The sequence below is a fragment of the Pseudochaenichthys georgianus genome, chromosome 19, assembly GCF_902827115.2.
Source record: "Pseudochaenichthys georgianus chromosome 19, fPseGeo1.2, whole genome shotgun sequence".
Classification (NCBI taxonomy): domain Eukaryota; kingdom Metazoa; phylum Chordata; class Actinopteri; order Perciformes; family Channichthyidae; genus Pseudochaenichthys; species Pseudochaenichthys georgianus.
The window spans coordinates 18,434,260-18,454,273 of record NC_047521.1 but is presented as its reverse complement, the minus strand read 5'-3'; the positions used below and the strand labels follow the sequence as shown (position 1 = coordinate 18,454,273).

At 39.3% G+C, this 20,014-nt stretch overlaps 1 protein-coding gene across 2 annotated transcripts; it reads left to right on the top strand.

Moving 5' to 3' along the window:
• The first annotated feature begins 1,443 nt into the window (after window positions 1-1,443).
• On the top strand, window positions 1,444-19,963 carry nrap (nebulin-related anchoring protein). 2 transcript variants are annotated; one of them, XM_034107098.2, is made up of 43 exons: window positions 1,444-1,793; window positions 2,454-2,548; window positions 2,730-2,817; window positions 4,160-4,264; window positions 4,772-4,879; window positions 5,056-5,163; window positions 5,279-5,383; window positions 5,523-5,630; window positions 5,723-5,830; window positions 6,246-6,353; window positions 6,803-6,919; window positions 7,665-7,769; window positions 7,934-8,041; window positions 8,314-8,418; window positions 8,526-8,624; window positions 8,722-8,826; window positions 8,937-9,044; window positions 9,159-9,266; window positions 9,368-9,565; window positions 9,649-9,753; window positions 9,847-9,945; window positions 10,157-10,261; window positions 10,520-10,627; window positions 10,777-10,934; window positions 11,122-11,281; window positions 11,385-11,489; window positions 12,406-12,504; window positions 12,720-12,824; window positions 12,948-13,055; window positions 13,309-13,422; window positions 13,511-13,708; window positions 14,371-14,475; window positions 14,624-14,722; window positions 14,841-14,945; window positions 15,060-15,167; window positions 15,806-16,114; window positions 16,193-16,297; window positions 16,688-16,786; window positions 16,880-16,984; window positions 17,101-17,208; window positions 17,548-17,859; window positions 18,639-18,794; window positions 18,922-19,963. In XM_034107098.2, the coding sequence occupies exons 1-43, from the start codon at window positions 1,728-1,730 to the stop codon at window positions 19,198-19,200; spliced, it is 5,406 nt and encodes a 1,801-aa protein (XP_033962989.1). In that variant the 5' UTR covers window positions 1,444-1,727; the 3' UTR covers window positions 19,201-19,963. The 2 variants fall into 2 exon arrangements, with proteins under 2 accessions (XP_033962989.1, XP_033962988.1); XM_034107097.2 differs by having other exon boundaries at window positions 1,445-1,793; window positions 4,769-4,879.
• Window positions 19,964-20,014: the final 51 nt, after the last annotated feature.

Genomic DNA, 20,014 nt, shown 5'->3' with positions numbered 1-20,014 from the left:
TGCGTAACTACGTCACAGACGTAAATCAGGTCTCCCACATTTCATTTTAAGTTATAAACAGCATAACAAATAAATTAAAACGTTAAGTTATCTCATTGAATCATACAAAGAAGGGAGAAAGAAACACACCATTTAAAATAGTATGTTTGATAAACAACTGTTAAAAGCAGAATATACAAAGTGTTCCCTATGTCAAATTGTACCTTTAACAGCACAGCACACACAGTTAATCTATCTATCATAGAGAACCCTACACTATTGTATGGCTATTATAGCACTCAGAGACACTAAAACACTCACATTTAGTTTTTCCGAATAATGCATCCACATATTTAGTTATAAGATTAAACACTGTCACACTCACAAGCTGATATTTTAGGTTGTTTTAACTTCAAGTTCACATGTCACATTCAGCTGGGCGGAAATAAAAAAATAACTCAAGAAGCAATGGCACACTGATTTGTGCACATCACTGCAGACACCATTATTCCTTAGGTTGATGAAAACATTTTAATTTTGATTTTGTGTATTTTAATTTAATTTCAAACCTTTATTTATACAGATGAATCCCATTGACATCATTGATTTATTTTTCAAGGGAGACCTGCTCAAGTAGTTCCACATGAAACATAAAAACATAAATAGAACAACAAAAGGACAGCATACAGCATCATTTACATAATTATCCACATAAACAGGTACCAATAGCTTCCGATTGAGTAGCATCCAACCGAGCTTTAAAAACATTTAGTGGCACCAGATTGTTAAGTTTCCATTGAATTTGCAGACTATTCCAAGACAGAGGAGCTGCGCATCTAAAAGCTGTCGTCCCTAAGACAGTCCTAGCAGTTGGCACATTTAATAAAACCACAGCATTCGATCTCAGGCAGTAGCCACTTACAATTTTCCGTGAGATCAGGGAGCAGATAATGGAAGTTTCCCTAACATGGCTTTTATATAAAAATGTACCAGTGACTGAGCCTCCATACAGTTAGTGAAAGCAAACCAGCCCTTGCATACAGGGTACAGTGATGGGTTAATGCTTTACAGTTTGTCACAAATCTTAGTGCACTGTGATACGCAGCATCTAACTTGACCAGGCAATTGGCAGGTGCATTCATATACATCAAATCACCATAGTCCAGCACAGGTAAAAAGGTCACAGTGACTAGCCTTTTCCTGGCCTCAAGCGAGATATATGCACGTATATTTATTATAACTTTGTTATCTATTTAGTTGTCTACATTGCCTTCTTGTATCTTCACATGCTACTTTATACCTGCCCTTTTTTGAGTGTCAACATACAGTTAAACAAATTAAGGTAAGTTCAACTAAGTCAAATGAGTACGAAAGGTATTGCGTTTTTATGTCTTTGTCAGATGCCCAAAGTTGAACCAGCTTTCCAACTCAGGATCATTACACATATGCAGTGACATCCGACCTTACTGTCCCTCTCTCTCTTCCCGCAAAAAGACAGCTGGACTCCGCCAGTTTCCTAGCATGGCAAACGAAAGGGGGTTGGACCACTGTGGGACATGGTGTCAAGTAAGGGACACTTTCAAAGTTTCACAGTCCAGAGCTAAGTTTACCACCATCGGAGACACACTACCACGACTGACCGGGAGTCACTGCCAGTTTCTCCACTAAAGAGTTGACAACATTTCTCATTAGTTTGCTTCTTCTGATATTTTCCTGAAGGCTTTTTGGGAAAAGGACAATCTTTCACCATGCAGTCCTGTGCCAGGTGTGGGTTTGTGGTCTACCCAGCCGAGAAAATCAACTGCATTGACCAGGTAACACACGCAAAGTGTTTCTAGTATTTTTTTAATCTATTTGGAAATACTTAAGTGTGTACGTCATTATTGACATTGAGATAAAGTGCAAACTTAAGTCACTGGACTTATTTTTATATCGATTATATTTTTAAATCAGCTTCTTACGGCTTACATTTATTTCATGAACAAGTTATTTCAGGGATTTTTTCACTCCAACTACAACATATAGCTCAGTGGGCCTAGCTGATATAATGGAATAATCATCTGCTCATAAATTACCGTTTAAAATCAAAATATGTCTTTAACATTTTGTCTGGATCCAAGCGTGTGTTGATATGAGTGCCAGTGAATTATGATCACTACAAATACTGCAATAATAGCAGCATGAAAAACATCTATGACTGGTTTGTGCTATGAATTGTAATCTTTTAATACTCAAGAGATAAAGAAAAAGGTGTACAGTTTTACAATCACATGAAAGCTATTTAAGAACAAGTCAGCGAGTCCAGTTTACAGACCATGCTCATAACTTATTAATATGGTTTCATCAAAAAGGACTTGTCCAAGGTTTAAACGTTTTCTGTGTCCACATAATAAAGACTAATTATGGATTAAGAAATTATAATAAAAGTTTTAATAAAAATCTAAAATAATGTGATCTGTTTTTTCCTCTGTCAGAACTGGCATAAAGCATGTTTTCACTGTGACGTCTGTAAGATGGTGCTCACTGCCAAAAACTTTGTCAGCCACAAGAAGAGGCCATACTGCTCTGTGTAAGTACTAAGCACCAGCAACACTTATATAGATATGTATATAACTTTATATTTGAAAATTATCCCAAAATATTATTTAAAAAAGTGTGTTTTAAGCCCAATTTTGATGTGAACATGTTGTCCATTTGTTTAAATGCAGTCATTTAAATAATGACAATGTTGTCATACCTCATCCCTGCAGACACAATCCCAGGAACAACACGTTCACAAGCGTCTATGAGACCCCTGTCAACATCAATGCAAAGAAGCAAAGCAAGGCGAGCAGCGAGGTAAGATAACGTCACATGCAAAAAAACAAAACAAGCAGCAACCTCAGACAAAATGTTTTGGCCTTGATTTGAGTCAAGGTGCATTGTTGACATTGTTGAGTCACTGTCTTCGACATGAGTGAAATGCTATTTATCATTTGTTCGTCATGAGATGGCTATTCATAGTGGTCATTGTCTTGGTTTAAAAAAAGGATGTATGCAAGCATTACAACTGAATTTATATATACCTACGTGGGGACATTGTTTTAAAATTCCCCATTAAAGTTGGAAATAAACAATTTTGCTTTTCAATTCATCACACAAAACAACTGATAACCTCACAGGTGACCCAGATCCATTATTCTGCAAACTATCAGAAGTCTAAAGATCTGACCTAAAGCAGATTCATTACTTTTAGATCAAAACGTTGTCATTCCCTCTTTACGGGTGAAAGACAGAGAGGTGGACAGCTCAGAGTCCCGGGTGACGGCAGCGTTGTGGAATGGAGAGCGCGGCTCCGGTTATTTCTGTTCCTGTGACAGAGGCGAGACAACCCCCTCTCTGCTTAGCCCTTCTTATGCTTCAGGGGTCTAAAATTATTCATTCGAAAAACAGCCACACATCCCTTCCTCTCCTCTGCCACCTGTTGCTGTCTGTGTGCTTGTGTGTGTCTAGGAGTTCATGCAAAGCTCCTGTGCTTATATTAGCAGTTGGCTAGCACGCTCATCAGCTACTGCTTTATGCTATTAGAGAGATAAATGCCTTAACTTGTTGATACCTGATCTGGGGGCTGACTTGAGACCCTGCTGAGTGACCCTCAACCTTGTCCACTCATAAAAAAAACGTTTGGTTAACATGCAGAACTTATTTTTTTGAATAAGTTACTTGTTTTCATCGAGTAAGATTTTGCTCATGTCAAACATAACATTGAGTTCTGATTGAAAGTTCATTGTGAGCCTTTAAAAGATGATCCACAGAAGTATCCCCTGCAATAAAGCTATTCTATTATTAGTTTTGAACATTTGTACAGCCTAAAGGATCATTAGCAAACAGCTCAGAGTTGTATCACTCCCCTCTGGATCTTCTCTTTGCAGGTCCAACTTCTTGATTGGAACATCTCACTTATTAATAACAGCACACTAATATTATCCCTTCAACATAAAGCATGTGGGTCAGGCTGTCTGGTATGAAAGTTGACAACATAAGAATATAGGGATCTGTGGATCTGAAGCAATTTTAATATCTGTCAGTTTGTACGTTGATTTCATACATCCAACTACCTAAGTGGTTACTGTAAAAATATCTCTTATATGTGCATCTGATGGTCCATGGCTAAATGGTTGTCATTTTTGTACATTTGTAGCTGAAGTATCGTGAAGATGGTGAGCGCTTTATGTCGACCTTCCACCAAGACATGAGGTCCATTGAGCTGGAGAAGGCTCGTCTAGCCAGTCAGATGACAAGCCAGGTGAGCTCCGTGTAAATAAAGTGGCCATAACAAGTTAAAAAGAAGCTCCACTCCAGCCTAAATTATGATCATTGAAATAGGATTTTGTTTAGTATAAAGCAAACAAACTCACCTATCTTGTGTTCCTTGCACAGTTTACCTTGTTTTGCAAACAGCAAAGTTATTGTGTGCATCAATCCAAAATCTTATTTCAAATAATCAATATTAAGATGTAAGAAAATGGAAATGTTGGAAACTGTATGATTACAGAATTCATGTAGGAGACAAATCAAGTAGCTCATTTGTATTGGCTGACGCTGCCAATACATTCGTCACTGCTATTTGGTTTAGGATTTGATTTATATGCATTGAAGCAACTTTTTACAATCACCTCACAGAGACTAAGTTAGGCATCAACAAAGTAGACAACATCGGATGCCTGATTTTTAAAATAGCCATTACAGGTCAATTACTATTTTTCTTATGAATTTCTGGAAATAATCAGGTCTGTCCTCGTTTTCTAAGCAGGCCTTCCAGTCTGAGTCTGAGTTCTCCCAGCAGCAGATGTGGTACTCAGGCCAGGTGACCAACCAGGAGATAGTAACAATGTCTCAGGCCCAACAGTCCAGTAGTGATGTGAGTATACCTTTCATCCCTGCTTATATAATTAAACTTAAATATGTTGTGTGTCTTTCATTGAATAAATGGGCATTGTTATTAGTGGGGATTGCGTAAAAGTCTAATACAATTAAACTCAAGTTTGAATCAATATAAGTCAAGTGCCATGATTGATTTGTATGCTTATTTGGCAGGTGAAGTACACAGAGGAATATGAGGAGTCCAAAGGGAAAGGCAGCTTCCCTGCCATGATAACACCTGGTTACCAGGCTGCTAAGACAGCCAATACTCTGGCCAGTAGCGTAAGTGAACTTCTTTGCTAATACTGTTGTTTTTTGGTTTGTTCTTAGTGTCTGTCAATGGTTATTTTGACTTTATAATGAGCCAAATCAATGTCTTTGTTTTCTTGTTTTGCAGCTGGAATATAAAAAAGGACACGAGGAGAGAGTTTCAAAGTACACCACTTTTGTTGACCCCCCAGAGGTGTTACTGGCCAAAAAACAAGAACAAATTGTTAGCGATGTAAGCTTCTAGTCTTTTATTAAGACATAATGATACACTACCTTAGTGTTTCACTGTAAAAACCAGTTCAGTATCACAACGTTTTTTACTGTTCAAATTCAGATAGTTGTGTGCCTGATCATTGCTTTTCTTCCTTCAGTATGCCTACACAGAAGAGTATGAGCAGAAGAGAGGTAAAGGTAGCTTTCCTGCACATCTTACACCTGGATACTTGATTTCAAAGAAGGCCAGTGAGCAGGCCAGTGATGTAAGTAGCCAATATAAATGTATACACTTGTACGCAACCGCTGTTGCAGACCCCTGATCATGTAATTACTAATGGATTTCATGTCCTACCAGATAAAATACCGTCAGGTGTATGAACAGGAGATGAAGGGTAAAGCCAGCTCTGAGGTGGCCATGGCTGAAGCAATCCACGCCAGAGAAAATGCAGGGAATTTCAGCCAGGTAAGGAAATAACTGTTTTATTCATTTAATGTAATGTAAAGTATATTTTAAGAACAAATGTTTAAAGTTCTTTATTTGCCCTTGTTGTTTTAAATTAGTAGATGACTGTAAATAACATAAAATATACTTTAGGGAGAGAGATCAGATGTCTTTTGTCAGTAGATAATTCAAAATTAGGAAGGAAACAGGTTGTGTATTTTAGAGCTCCAAGCCACCTTGACACATGTTTTTATTAAGATTTTCATAGTTTGGTATTCAGGCCCACAATGATTTGTCAACATTATTGACACCTTAACCTGTATGATTTCTTTTCAACCCATCAAAAACCTGTATGAAATACTGTACAGCGCTTTGTGACTTATTTGTATAACTCCGAAATGTTTCAAATTACAAATCCTTTATTCTCTGTTTGCAGATTGCCTATACTGAGCAGTATGAGCAGCAGCGAGGGAAAGGAAGTTTCCCCGCCATGATCACTCCTGGGTATCACCTTGCAAAGAAGGCTCAAGAAAATGCCAGCAATGTGAGTATCAACCTGACAGTCAGCAACATTCATTTCCAGAATAAACACATTTAGTGCCGTTCCTGTAAATTCCATATTGGTGATATAGAGGGAGCTCTTCTTGAGAATTTACTCTTGAGTCTAAAGTAGTTTGAAGGTTGGCCTGTCTTAAAAAGGGAGCCTATGTGTCTATTGTGTAACCATGTCAAATGCTTCAATACTGCTGTCGAAACATAACAGAGCGTAGAGTGTAAGGGCTTCATTCATCATATGGCCTTGTCACCATGGGCAGAATTGATGAGGGAACACAATGACAAACCCTCCGCATGTTGTCATTCTTCAAACTCTCCACACAGACTAAATTAGACTTTGCATGTGTGCATGTGTGTGCATCGCTAATCTCCTGGTCCTACAGACGCATTACACCATCTCCTCCTATATGCACTCAATCATCCTTCATCCCTTTGCAGCTAAAATACAAGAAGGACTTGGACAAGATGAAGGGCACCTCGCACTTCCACAGCCTGACGTCCGAAGATAATGTGGCTCTGATGAACGCACGAAAGATCAACAAGTTTGTCAGCGAGGTGAGCGATTGTCAGGCTCTCAAGGCAAATAGCAGACCTTCATTCATTACATCTGCTATTTATCCTTTCCCCAGCGTTTTGACAAAGCCTTTCAATGTTGCTGCTCAGTGTGTGTGTGTGTGTGTGTGTGTGTGTGTGTGTGTGTGTGTGTGTGTGTGTGTGTGTGTGTGTGTGTGTGTGTGTGTGTGTGTGTGTGTGTGTGTGCGTTTAAGAGCTCGTAATATAGGATATACTGTGTCAGTCTCCGAGCAGATATGATGTCCTGCTACTTGCATTTTCGGCATCTCTAACATGCCATTGCAGTGTGGTTACAGCTTACTTCCAAGGCCACAGGACATCCCGTCATATACTAATGTTGTCTCACACAGGAACACAGTGCTTCACTCCTGAGCAACTATGCAAAGCCTTGAGAATATGACAATCACAGAAATAACACAATCGTTTTTTACTTGTCTGTGAACAATGTTTGCATTAGAGCTCGAATTCTTATAGGTGACAAAATCCTTCCCGTGTTTATTTTAGTGGTGAAGCTGACATGTTAAATGGTGCCATGCAGTCATTTTTAAGCTCTGCAAAGCATATTTAGGATTAAAGGTTTGTCTCTTGAGTAATGATGGAGTGACAGTGATGGTGACTGTCTGATTAATGGCAGGCACTTTAAATTGAGCACATAACAAAGGCAAAGCTCAACAAGGACAATGATGAAATGAGAAAATGTTACCAAGCAGCTGCTGTCATTTTTCAGGTCGAATATAAGAAGGACTTGGAGAACACCAAAGCTCACAGCATCAATTTCTGTGAGACTCCACAGTTTCAAAATGCTGCTAAAGTCGCCAAGTTTACAAGTGATGTAAGTATGACAATTAACATATTTTATCTCACTTTTTTGTTTTTATGAACTTTTAAATAACATATTATGTACTTTAAATGTCATAAGGGCAATTATGTTGACATAATGGCCGGTCCAGAATCTGGGATACTTATTTTTTCTTCGTTTTTCTTTATTTTTAAAAGAACAAATATAGAGAGAAGTACGCCAGCGGCATGAAGGGCCATTATGAAGACTCAGGAATCGATAAGAGAACCATGCATGCCATGAAAGCCAGGACATTGGCTAGTGATGTAAGTATTGTTTATCTTGCAGTTATTTAGAATGTATAGATTTATGCACATTATCAATGGGCTAAATTGCTTCGAATTGGATCCAATTTTGCTATTCAAATGCTATCATGACATTTAAATTTCGGTTTTTCTTTACCTATTATTCACTATAGCTAACAAAAAGCACATACTACATGATCTGTATACATTTTTATTTCGAATCTTCAAGAATTAAATGATGAAAAGTAATATGCCAGTAATATAACTCACTCACATTTTCTTATAAATCCCAGATTTCCTATAAACAAGGCTGTGACCAGGAGCAGGGTGAATACAACTACCCAGCAACCCTCACACCAGGCTACAAAAGCCAAAGGAAACTCGACCCACTGAAAGACGTACGTTACCTTATGTACTACCTTATATGAAAGACATTACAATTGTACACATATTTCTCCTATGTGACACTTTTATAATTTGAAATTGTTTTCCTTTATGACTGCAGAAGAACTACAGGCAACACATCGACCAGGTCAAGTACCGTCAAACTACAGACACACCTGAGATAGTGTTGGCAAGGAAGAACTCTCAGCTGGTCAGCAATGTAAGTATGATCAAATCATGCATTACACAGGATTATTGATTATCAAAGCAACGTTATGATGAGCTGACTGAAGAGTTTGACTCTATGTATCTTTTAGCTTAACTACAAAAAAGGCTATGAGAAGACCAAACATCAGTACACACTGTCCCAGGATCTGCCCCAAATCAAAACGGCCAAAGCTAACGCTGCCTTGTGCAGTGATGTAAGTAAACACACTTTCTCACATACACATGCATATGCTGATTTTGCAGTTTAAAAATGCACGTCTCACTCTTTAAGTTATAAATTGACCTTTCGAATGTATCTCTTCAGATTAAGTATAAGGAGGAGTGGGAGAAGAGCAAGTCTAAAGCCTGCGACATTGGTGTGGACGACCTGAGTGTCAGAGCAGCTAAAGCTTCCCGTGACCTCGCCAGTAATGTAAGCAAACAGCCTCTACTCAAAACGTATTGAGACAGAGATAACGTCTGAGCAAAAGAGTGGATTATAAAATCAGATTGCAAATGGAAATAATAAATTGTGCATGTGTTTCAGATTAAATACAAAGAGTCCTACATGAAAAACAAGGAAAAGGCAATAGGGGTCAACGTAAGCGACTCCCAGACCATGCACTCTCTCCACGTGTCCAAGATGAACAGTGATGTAAGCAGAAGTCATTTTGATCAACAATTACAAGCATTAAGATGTTACTTTCCACGCATGTTATGCTCAAAATTCACCTTTTTTTATGATCAACACTTCAGGTCGCATACAAGAAGGGTTCCAAGGAGGGCCAGGCCCAGTACAGCCTTCCTCTGGACATGATCAACCTGAGCCACGCTAAGAAGTCTCAGGCCCTCGCCAGCGACCTGGAGTATCGCACTAGGCTGCACGACTACACCGTCATGCCCGATGACATCAAGATCGCGCAGGCCAAGAAGGCTTATTCCCTGCAGAGCGAGGTGAGAAACAGGAGGTTATTCAAAAGGTGAATGCTTAACAAAGATATTTCCCATGGATAATGACACTTTCCGTCGCTCCACAGAACCAGTATCGTTCAGATCTGAACTGGATGAAAGGAGTGGGCTGGGAGGCTGATGGATGTATGAACATCACCCAGGCCAAGAAAGCTGGAGAGCTGCTTAGTGATGTGAGTACAATTATTCATTTTTGTGTACATATTTAACTCGTTAAAACACCATATTATATATCTTCTGTACCTAATCCTCCTTTTTTCTCACAGACTAAGTACCGCCAGAAGGCAGACAGCATCAAGTTCACCCAGGTGGCGGACAACATCTCGATGGCACACGCCAAGAAGAGCCAGGAACTGCGGAGCGACGTAAGGCCTTCTCTTTAAAGCTTTTAAAGCCTGCTATTGCTCTGTATGTTTATTATTACCTTTTGTTTTGTTACTTCCCATTGTAAAGCGTCCTTGGGTTTCGTGAAAGGCGCTATATAAATTGAAATTATTATTATTATTATTATTATTATTTATCATTCACATTTATTCATGGTGCACTCTCATTTAATACATCCATTTTGATTTTCAGCTGACGTACAAAGCAAACACAGAGCAGATGTTACACCAGTACACCATGACACATGATGAGCCCCTCTTCAAACAAGCAAAGGCTAACGCTGACCTTCTTAGTGGGGTGAGATGAGTGGATGACATCATAATGAGCATGAAATATATGGTAAAAAACCTTGGTTGAAGATTTTTTCATCTGCAATATTTCAAACTAATACTTGGACATGTATATAATCTTCAATACAGGATTGTTACTTATTTATGTATCTGATAATATACTATAATTCATGTTTGGTTGGATGTTTAAATGACTAAGACCCCACATTCTTTCTTTGTGTATGACGCAAGGTAATATTGATTTATTTTTGCTTTTTTGTTACAGAAAGTTTACAGGAGCAACTGGGAGAAGCAGAGGGAAAAAGGCTTTGAGCTGCATTTGGACTCTCTTTCTATTCTCACAGCTAAAGCCAAAACAGAACTGGCCAGTGATGTGAGTTATTCTAAAAACAGTCTGCATCTTTATGAATGCCCTGAGGATATTAATTTATATATTTGTATTTTTGTGAAGACATAAAAATAAAGAGCGATTTCATTGCCTGGCTTTTTGGTAAAACAACTAATATGTTGTTCCACTTGCAGATCAAATACAAGGAGAAGTATGAGAAAAACAAAGGCAAGGTGATTGGCATTAAGTCCGTCAGCGATGACTCAGCGATGGCCCACTCTGCCATGGCCACCAAACTTCAGAGTGACCGCAATTACAAGAAGGACTATGAGGACACTAAGACCAAATACAAGTGAGGCTTTCACCGAAATGGATCCTTTTTAATGTTTGTCTCTAATGCAAGATTAAATGTTTTTTCTATGCTTCTCTTCATGTTGGAATTACCCCAACAGAAAGGAGGCTCTGCTTCAGCATAAATCAACGAGAACTGGCCTTAAATCAGGAATAAAACTCTTAATTTAAATGTATTTCTTCCTCAGTGTTCATCTGGATATGATGAACATAGATCTCATCCATGCTAAGAAGGCTCAAGGCCTCGCAACTGACACCAACTACAAAACTTTCCTCCACAAGTACACCACTCTGCCCACTGACATGAACATAGCCTGGGCTAAGAAGGCCTATGGACTACAGAGCGATGTAAGTATCATAGTTAAAGGAATAACGCTCAATCATGCTCAAATAATGACCAATTCCCGACAGGATTTTAAAATGTGAAAACTGTGTTTGTGTCTGTGTTTAGAATCAATACAGGTCAGATCTGAACTGGATGAAGGGTGTTGGCTGGGAGGCCGCCAAATCTCTGGATGTCCAGCAGGCGAAGAAAGCCGGGGCCCTCCTCAGCGAGGTAACCTCCAACCCTATGACCCAGAAAAAAATTAGAAATTGTTAAATGCTAATGCAGCAACAGTTGCTTAACCTTAATTAAGGTTCTGGTATTGCATTAAAGGCAAATGTTATTTAAAGAGGTATTTATAACTACATAACTTTATAGTTAAATTAGCACTGAGAGCATGAGAAAGTGATAGGATGGCACATATCTTGGTTTATGGCTTAGGGTGATGTATTTAAAGAGATGCGGACCATTCTGGTTTTCTAGAAACTGGGTTAAGTACTTGTGGACTACAGGCGGGCTATAACACGAGACCAGGCTGATTCAAGTTAGTAAAGCTGTCACACATAAAAGAGTAGGGCTTCCTCTTACTCACAACTATGGTACGATATGTCTTAGTAGGAGAAAAATAAACGACATTTGTACATTCCTAAATAGAGGGCAAAAAACAACCAAAAGGTCAGAATTGTTTACAATATCATAAATAACTTTTGTCCCTTCACCCTAAGCCCATTTGTGGCAACCACCTTCTTATCCAAAGAATCTCTTGTAAATGCTATAGGTGCATGAAGATATTTCAATGACACATCCAGTGCAGACTGGAGAAGTCCAGTCTATATTTATAATGAGCAGCTACTTATTTTTAGGGTAATTCCAGTTATCTGTACCAACATTAGACCATGAGATGACAGACGGGCCAGAGCATCGAGTTCCTCCTGCGCACATTCAGATCTGTCTATGTGTTGTACTGACTGTATATTTGCCTATCCAACAAAAAATGACAATTTTCCTTTTGCTCAATTTGACCAGCCGAATGATTTGTGATCAATTTGTGCCCTCTATTGTTCATTGGATGCATGTGCACCACTTGTGTTGGCTTCCCTCCCTATGAATCTCTTTTGATATTTATCACTCATATTTTTAAATCTAGAAAAAGTACCGCCAGGATGTGAGTGCGCTGAAGTACACCAGTGTTGAAAACACTCCGGAGATGGTCCAAGCCAAACTCAGCAACAAACTGGCTGTTGATGTAAGTACAGGCAACATTTGTTTATGTACAAGGTGTAGTGTGCAACACAAATGCTGTACAATTATGTAACTCTATCACCTACAAATATTATCACTTGACACAATGTCCATTGCTTGTGATATTTTTTGCTAAACCTTGGGGCTTTGCCAACCATAGCATGTTTTTCTACTGCACATCAACACTGTAAATATGAGGAATATATTTCATTTTTGCAGAGGTTGTACAGGGAGAAGGGTGAAACCATGAAGCACAACTACACACTCAGTGGAGAGCTGCCGGAGATGGTTCAGGCCAGACTCAATGCTGTGAACATCAGCGAGGTAAAACCACACAGGGAACACACAATAATCCATCAAACAGCCAATAAATCAATCCATCCATTCAGCTGCCTGTGTGTGAGGTCCTCCATGTGGTACTGAGTTTATACATCTGTGCTTTTTCAGAGCTGTTACAAAGAATCTTGGACTAAGATACGTGATGGCGGTTACAAGCTGAGTCTGGATGCCATTCCTTTCCAGTCTGCAAAAGCATCCGCAGATATCCTCAGTGATGTGAGTTTAAAACTTTGTGTCATATAGTTTTCTATGTGGGGCTTTCAAATATGTATCTGCAGAATTTGCATTTAATGTTTTAACACAACAAGTATCATACAAAAAAAATCCTGTTAAAAAAATGGTAATAATAGCAAATCACTTGTACTGTATGTATATTATTATTTTCTTAACTTGTTTCTGTTTAATGATTCACTCACTGATGATACCTGATACATTTCACCTAACATCAAGTAATTATGTTTGATTTTAGCAAAAGTACAGGGGAGAATTTGAGAAGACAAAAGGGAAGATGATCGGTCTGAAGGGACTGCAGGACGACATAAACATCGCTCACTCTGTCAATGCCAGCAAGCTGCACAGTGACGTGAGTGCATTTGAACTGTTACTCAGAAAACTGTCAAATCCAATAGCATACTATATCCTTGTTCTCTTGTCCCTTTGCCTCTCTCCAGATTAAGTACAAGAAGGACTCTGCAAAGGACATGTCGAAGTTCCACCTGTCCATGGACATGCTGGAGGTGTCCCACGCTAAAAAGGCCCAGTCTCTGGTCAGTGATCAGGACTACAGGCTGACCCTGCATCAGTACACCTCGCTGCCCGATGACATGAAGGTGCTGGCGGCCAAGAAAGCATACGCTCTGCAGAGTGAGGTGAGAAAACAGACATTCAAGTGGTCAAATCAATCCGTAAATGACACCTTTTTAACCAATGACTGATCAATTAGATATAACATACATATGCTTTACTGACTTTGTAATGTTTGTTTAAATATTAGTGCTTCTATTGTAAGTTAATAATACAATGACACTGTACATTTTAAATTTATATTTTATTTGACATTCCATTCCGTACACACTTAATTTAAATAATATCCTGCTCTATATTGTGTCTAAAGCTGTTCAATAGTGTTTAATTTTCCGATTTTATAAATGTTTTATCTTCACGGTCTACTGTATATGTTCTACTTTTTAATGCTGTTTTAATTCTATTTTGAGATGTTTAAATTCTAGCATTGTTTTTGAATTATTTTTTTGACTCTTTGATTTCTACTTATGTGCAATGCTTTGTTTTTTTTTTATGCTGCTTTCCCAATTTGGGATCAATAAAGTACCTCCTTATTATCTTATCTAAAGCCACCACACAAGTAGTAGATAGCACACAAGGAGTAATTGATTATCGAAGAATTTTAATACAATACATTGGGTGTTTTACTTTAGTAAATTATTGCGAGGTTATTAATAAACATTTAGGAAGAACTTACTCCTACTAATTTTCTAAACTGTGTTTTATTATGTGTGTGTGTTTGTTGCAGAAAGTGTATCGCTCTGATTTGAACTACTTGAGGGGTGCAGCCTGGATCGCCACTGGGGCTCTGTCGATTGAAGGTTCCAAGAGGGCCACGGAGCTCATCAGTGATGTAGGAAATCTCTTTTTTTTCCTAAGTTGTTAAGTGTTCATACAATCTACATTATATAATCACATTAAGTTAAGATGAAAAAAATGACTTTATCTTGAAATCTACATAAGTGTAACAGAGACTAACTTTGTTTTTTATTCTGTAACAGACAAAGTACCGCCAGCAGCCATACCACTTCAAGCACACCTCTGTCACTGACTCTCCAGACATCCTTCATGCCAAACTCAGTGGACAGATCACAAATGAAGTGAGACATTGAGCTTATATTTCTGGAGTAATAACCTTCACCAGTAGTATATCCTTCGTTTTATTTGCCAAGAAAGTTGAGAATCCTACTTAACAGCTGTTTTATGTTTTCCTCCCAGCGTTTGTACAAAGAGAAAGGGGTGAACGACCAGCACAACTACACCATAACATCTGATAGACCGGAGATCATGCAGGCTAAGATCAATGCAGCTAACTTCAGCGAGGTAGAACACATTCCCTGTGAACTGTGCACTGTACACTAAACTGTCAGGGCCTTTTTTCAGAGTGTGTGGTATTTTAAGGTTAATCTACATTGGTTGTTTGTCTCTCTGATTCAGACCAAGTACAGAGAGTCCTGGCACACGCTGAGGGCTCAGGGCTACAAACTCTCCATGCAGGACATCCCCTTCCAAGCTGCCAAGAGCTCCACCGGCATTGCCAGTGAGGTAAGATCAGACTGAACTTTAAAAACCTTAAACGGTCCCCCCACCTATGCTGAATGGCTGACAATTCTAAGAAATATGTATACAATGGAAACAATTATATATATGCTACGATTACAGAGGGAAACATTTAAAGAGAGATGGACACCATTGGTGGAGGTAATAGGAAACTGGGATTAATAATGGAAGGATTATTAAGGCTGCATAAAAAGGAACTGGACTGTGTGCCCAAAATAATATAATATGGCTTCTTTAAAATGAGGAATTTTTCTTTTTGAAATGTTCTGGTATATGGATATTTGTATATTGGACTGTATTATTGTAATATGTAGGATGACTTTATAACCCATCTTTAATTGTTTTGTACTGTATGTGTTGGGATTTGAGATCTTATACATGTTGTGACTCCTTGTTAAAGAAACCATTCCTCTAATTGGAATACAATTGGATGTAAAGGGCAATGTGAGATAATAACTAATAAAGAATAAGTAAAAAAAAACCTTAAAGGCACAGTTCTGCCTAAAATAATAATATGTTATTCTACCTATCCTGTAGTGCTGCGTATCAAAATACATTGTGTTGGTGTGAGTTGTGTCCTGGACGTAGAGAACTACACATATGTTGTCCATGTTTCTCTGCAGAACAAGTACAGACACAACCACCTGCTGGAAAAAGGGAAGCACATTGGGGTCAGTGCCTCAGAAGACCCGTATCTCGTGCACTGCCTGCAGGCGGGCCGGCTGGCCAGCAACCAGGGGTACCGCAAGGACGCCATGACGACCAGCGGCCAGTACCACCTCACCCCTGATATGATTCACCTGGTGACGGCCAAGAACTCCCAGGCCCTGGCCAGCGAGCAAGACTACAGGAAGAGACTGCACGAGTACACCATACCTTCTGACGACATGACGGTCAAGTGGGCCAAAGCAGCTCACAACCTGCAGAGCGAGGTGAGAGGGGGGGAAGAGGACGTTGAAAATGCATAATATAATTAACTTGTCTGACGCATTATATTACTTTATGTGTAGAAACTCTACAAGGCAGATCTCACCTACATGAAAGGAGTGGCCTGGGACGGAGTGGGTGCTCCTCAGCTGGAGTCTGCTAAGAAGGCTGGACAGCTCCTAAGTGATGTGAGTAGATGGGGGGGGAAATGAAATTAATTAAAAAGCATGACTTTTGTCCAAAAAAGTGTAGTAAGGATTTGAAAGGTACAATCATGAGGCCTTAAGACGCATGCCATCCCATAATATTCGGAACAAAATGCTAAATTAAAATAAGATAAAATGGTGGTTTATTAATCCCGTGGGGAAATTCCGTAGTTAGTCTGTCTGTCTGTCTGTCTGTCTATCTATCTATCTATCTATCTATCTATCTATCTATCTATCTATCTATCTATCTATCTATCTATCTATCTATCTATCCATCCATCTATCTATAGTACATTTAGCATTATTATTTGTTAACATCTCAGCCATCTGTATTTCCTCCTGTTAAAGTGTGTGTGGTTTTGATTCCTGCAGAAGAAGTATCGTCAGCTGCCAGACAGCCTGAAGTTCACCTCAGTGACCGACTCTCCTGATATGGTCCACGCTAAGGCCAGCTATCAACAGAACAGTGAGGTGGGTTGAAAATATCAACATTAATTATCATGGATGAATTCAGTCCCAATCTACATTTCTGTTGTTTGAACTGCTCATTTCTTTCCGCTGCAGAGGCTGTACAAATCTGGAAAGAATGACGACATGCATAAGTACACTTTACATTCAGATGACCCAGAGTTTGTCAGAGCAAGGATGAATGCCCAGCAGATGAGTGATGTAAGGATACTTTCTCACCATCCTAAATACAAGCACATACAAATCCACATTGACATATGCCAATATCCCTTTTGTAGATTGTTTAACATCATCTTTTTAATTATTCTCTGATACAGAAAGTTTACAAGGCGTCTGGGGAGCAGGTGAAGACGTCTGGCCATGACCTCAGGCTGGATGCTATTCCCTTCCAAACTGCAAAGGCCTCCAGAGAAATGGCCAGTGACGTGAGTTGAATGATACGCTCCTTTAGAAGAACACATTAGGATTTATTACCTTTTTTAATGTATCATAATGCAGGGAAATACAGTTAGGCGTCTTAACAATTCAATTATTTGTTTATACCACGTACTAAAACATAATTTATTTACAGCCATTTTTTATTTATAGCACAAAATGATTTGAAAAGTTATTTTTCAGTATTCTGGATGTAGCACAATCAAAGTATTTAATTCATTTTATGGAAGCACATTTAGAGGTAGAATCCCTGAAGCTAAATGTAATCCCAGTAACTTTAATTAAACTTTTCTAAAAAATAGAAAACTGTATTGTTCCTCCTCCCTCAGTTCCGCTACAAGGAGTCCCATGTGAAGGAGAAGGGGCAGCAGGTGGGGCTGCGCTGTGTGGAGGACGACCCTAAGATGGTGCACAATATGGCCGCTAGCAAGCTCCAGAGCAACCTGGAGTACAAACGGCAGTCCAAGGAGGACCGCGGACACTTCAAAATGCACGCCGACCAGCCCGAGTTCCTGAATGCCAAAAAGAGTCAGGCTCAGGCGAGTGACCTCACGTACCGCAGCAAGTTCCACGACTACACCTGTGACTCGGAGCAACTCAACGTCAAGCACGCCAAGCAGGCCTACAAGCTGCAGAGCGACGTGAGTCAGAATGCACATGGAGTATATTGTAGAACAATATTTGAAGTGGATTTCTTTTTACATCCATTGTCCATTATTTGATTTCCCTTTTTTGACGTTATGTGTGAAACAAAACAAAAACTTTAAATTATTCAATATGACAGTATGTAATAAATACATCCCTTTAGGAAGAAGTTGCCAGGTTGTGGCAATATACTGTAGTAAGTTGATTAATTAAAAAAAAAAGTTTGCCAATATGGACCACTGAAGAAAAAAAAAATGATAATGGATCTACATTTTTCTGCATTTGTATCCAATTCAAATGCTCTTAGAAAACCCTACGTCAATATATTTAATATTTTTATATTCTAGTTGATATTATTCCATATGTGAAGTTTTTGATTGCAGCAAGCAGTGAAAAAACTGATGGTTTACAGACAAATGTAGTTAGTTGGTAAAAATAGGGAAGCATTTAGCATCTACAGAACCAGATCCTCTCTTGGGAATTTGGTGGAGACCAAAAATGGAGCTTCACTCTTTTGGACATTTATCAGGTGGCTAGAAACACGACTACATGGCGATAGCTAATTTTGGTTAGCAGCTGCTGGATGTGTAGGTAGGAAATTGTTTAATTTGCTGTATGCCACAAACTAACTGACATACAGTAAACTTGGGGTAAGGTAGAGTTTAAGCTTAAAAATACTGGTTGTGTGAAGATAACTCCACTATACTTAAGTATTCCCAGTCTTGTGGGCTCATTTCGACAAGATGTATTAATCAGTTGTTGCTCTCTGTTGCAGGTGAACTACAAGTCAGACCTGAACTGGACCAGAGGAGTGGGCTGGACCCCTCCCGGCTCCCATAAGGCCGAGCTGGCCCGCCGGGCGGCAGAGCTGGGATTCGCTGAGGGAGTCACCACTGACGAGGCTATCGCCAACTATCAGCACATGATGATGGTGAGGGGAACATGACGCTAGTAAATTGTGATGAATAAGTATTTTCTAAATGGGTTAAACAATTTAAATCCAACACAGAGGGCCTTCAAAAATTCACCTTTTTAACTTTTTCCACACCCTTCTTCAGGTTCATCGCCAGCAGCAGATGGAGCAGCAGCAGCAGGAGGCCTCGGAGCAGGTGGAGACCAGCGAGGAGATCAAACAAGGCGTCAACATGGACGCCATGGAGGTGCTCCACGTCAAGAGGATGAAGACCATCAAGACCGTCCAAAATAAGACCACCACATCTTTCAAATCCATGGAGAAGAAGTCCAGCACCACCTCGTCCTCCTCCTCATCGGCGGCTCTTCAGAACACCGTCCAGACATCCATATCTAGTAAAGATGCTGCGATAACAGACGTGTAGATAAGAGGGTTTTTTATAGATGATTGTGTTAAGGAATGTTAAAGATGGCCGCTTTCAGAAAGTGTGGTTTGCTGCTTTGATGAAATTTGATGTAGTTACATGAGACCCCACACCAAGTCAAACGGAGAACTGTAGGTGCAACAAGAACTGCAAGTGACGAAAGGGATAAGCATGTTGAATAAGGAAAGGACTTGTCAAGTTAGTTTAGAGGATGGTCAATGCATGTGGTGAGCAAAGAAAGAAACTTTATTTTTAGATGAATTGCAAGGTGTTTTTTGACATTTTATCAAACCTTCTGCGTGGGTTAAATCACCGCCGAAGGACCACATTCAACAGCGGCAAAAACATCAGAAATACCAAAACAGAACAAAAGTGATCATGTTTGAAATGGAAAGTTTGTTTATATTGAGTGTGATTAGAAGATAATGAAGCTCTACCAGAGATTGCCAGCACTGCAGAAGATTTTTTTCAACAGTTTTTTTTTCCATTTATCATAGATATGAACAACAAGTTCATATAAGCAAACCTTGTGGCAGCCGTGGAAAACATTCAGTTTTCTTACGCCGTCTGCTCATCTAGTGCACTTTGAGCGAGCCTCAGTGATAAAGACGTTAAGGCCTACTGGAATGATGTGTGATCTACATTTTGTCTGGCAGGTTCAGCTTCATGAGTTTGTATCAATGCCCATTTTAACTCAAAGCTGGGCTGGGAGTAAATGCTTGGTTTTATCACTGATCAAATAAACCTTTTTTTTCAAGGCAAATTGAAGTGTCATCTGTTTTTCTTTCCAAAAGAACACATCTTAGAGCCAATG

Coding starts and splice junctions, on each gene's coding strand:
- nrap (XM_034107097.2), top strand. CDS start 1,728: ATGCAGTCCTGTGCCAGGTGTGGGTTTGTGGTCTACCCAGCCGAGAAA. Junction 5,164..5,278: donor CCAATACTCTGGCCAGTAGC/GTAAGTGAACTT, acceptor CTTGTTTTGCAG/CTGGAATATAAAAAAGGACA. Junction 9,267..9,367: donor TGTCCAAGATGAACAGTGAT/GTAAGCAGAAGT, acceptor TCAACACTTCAG/GTCGCATACAAGAAGGGTTC.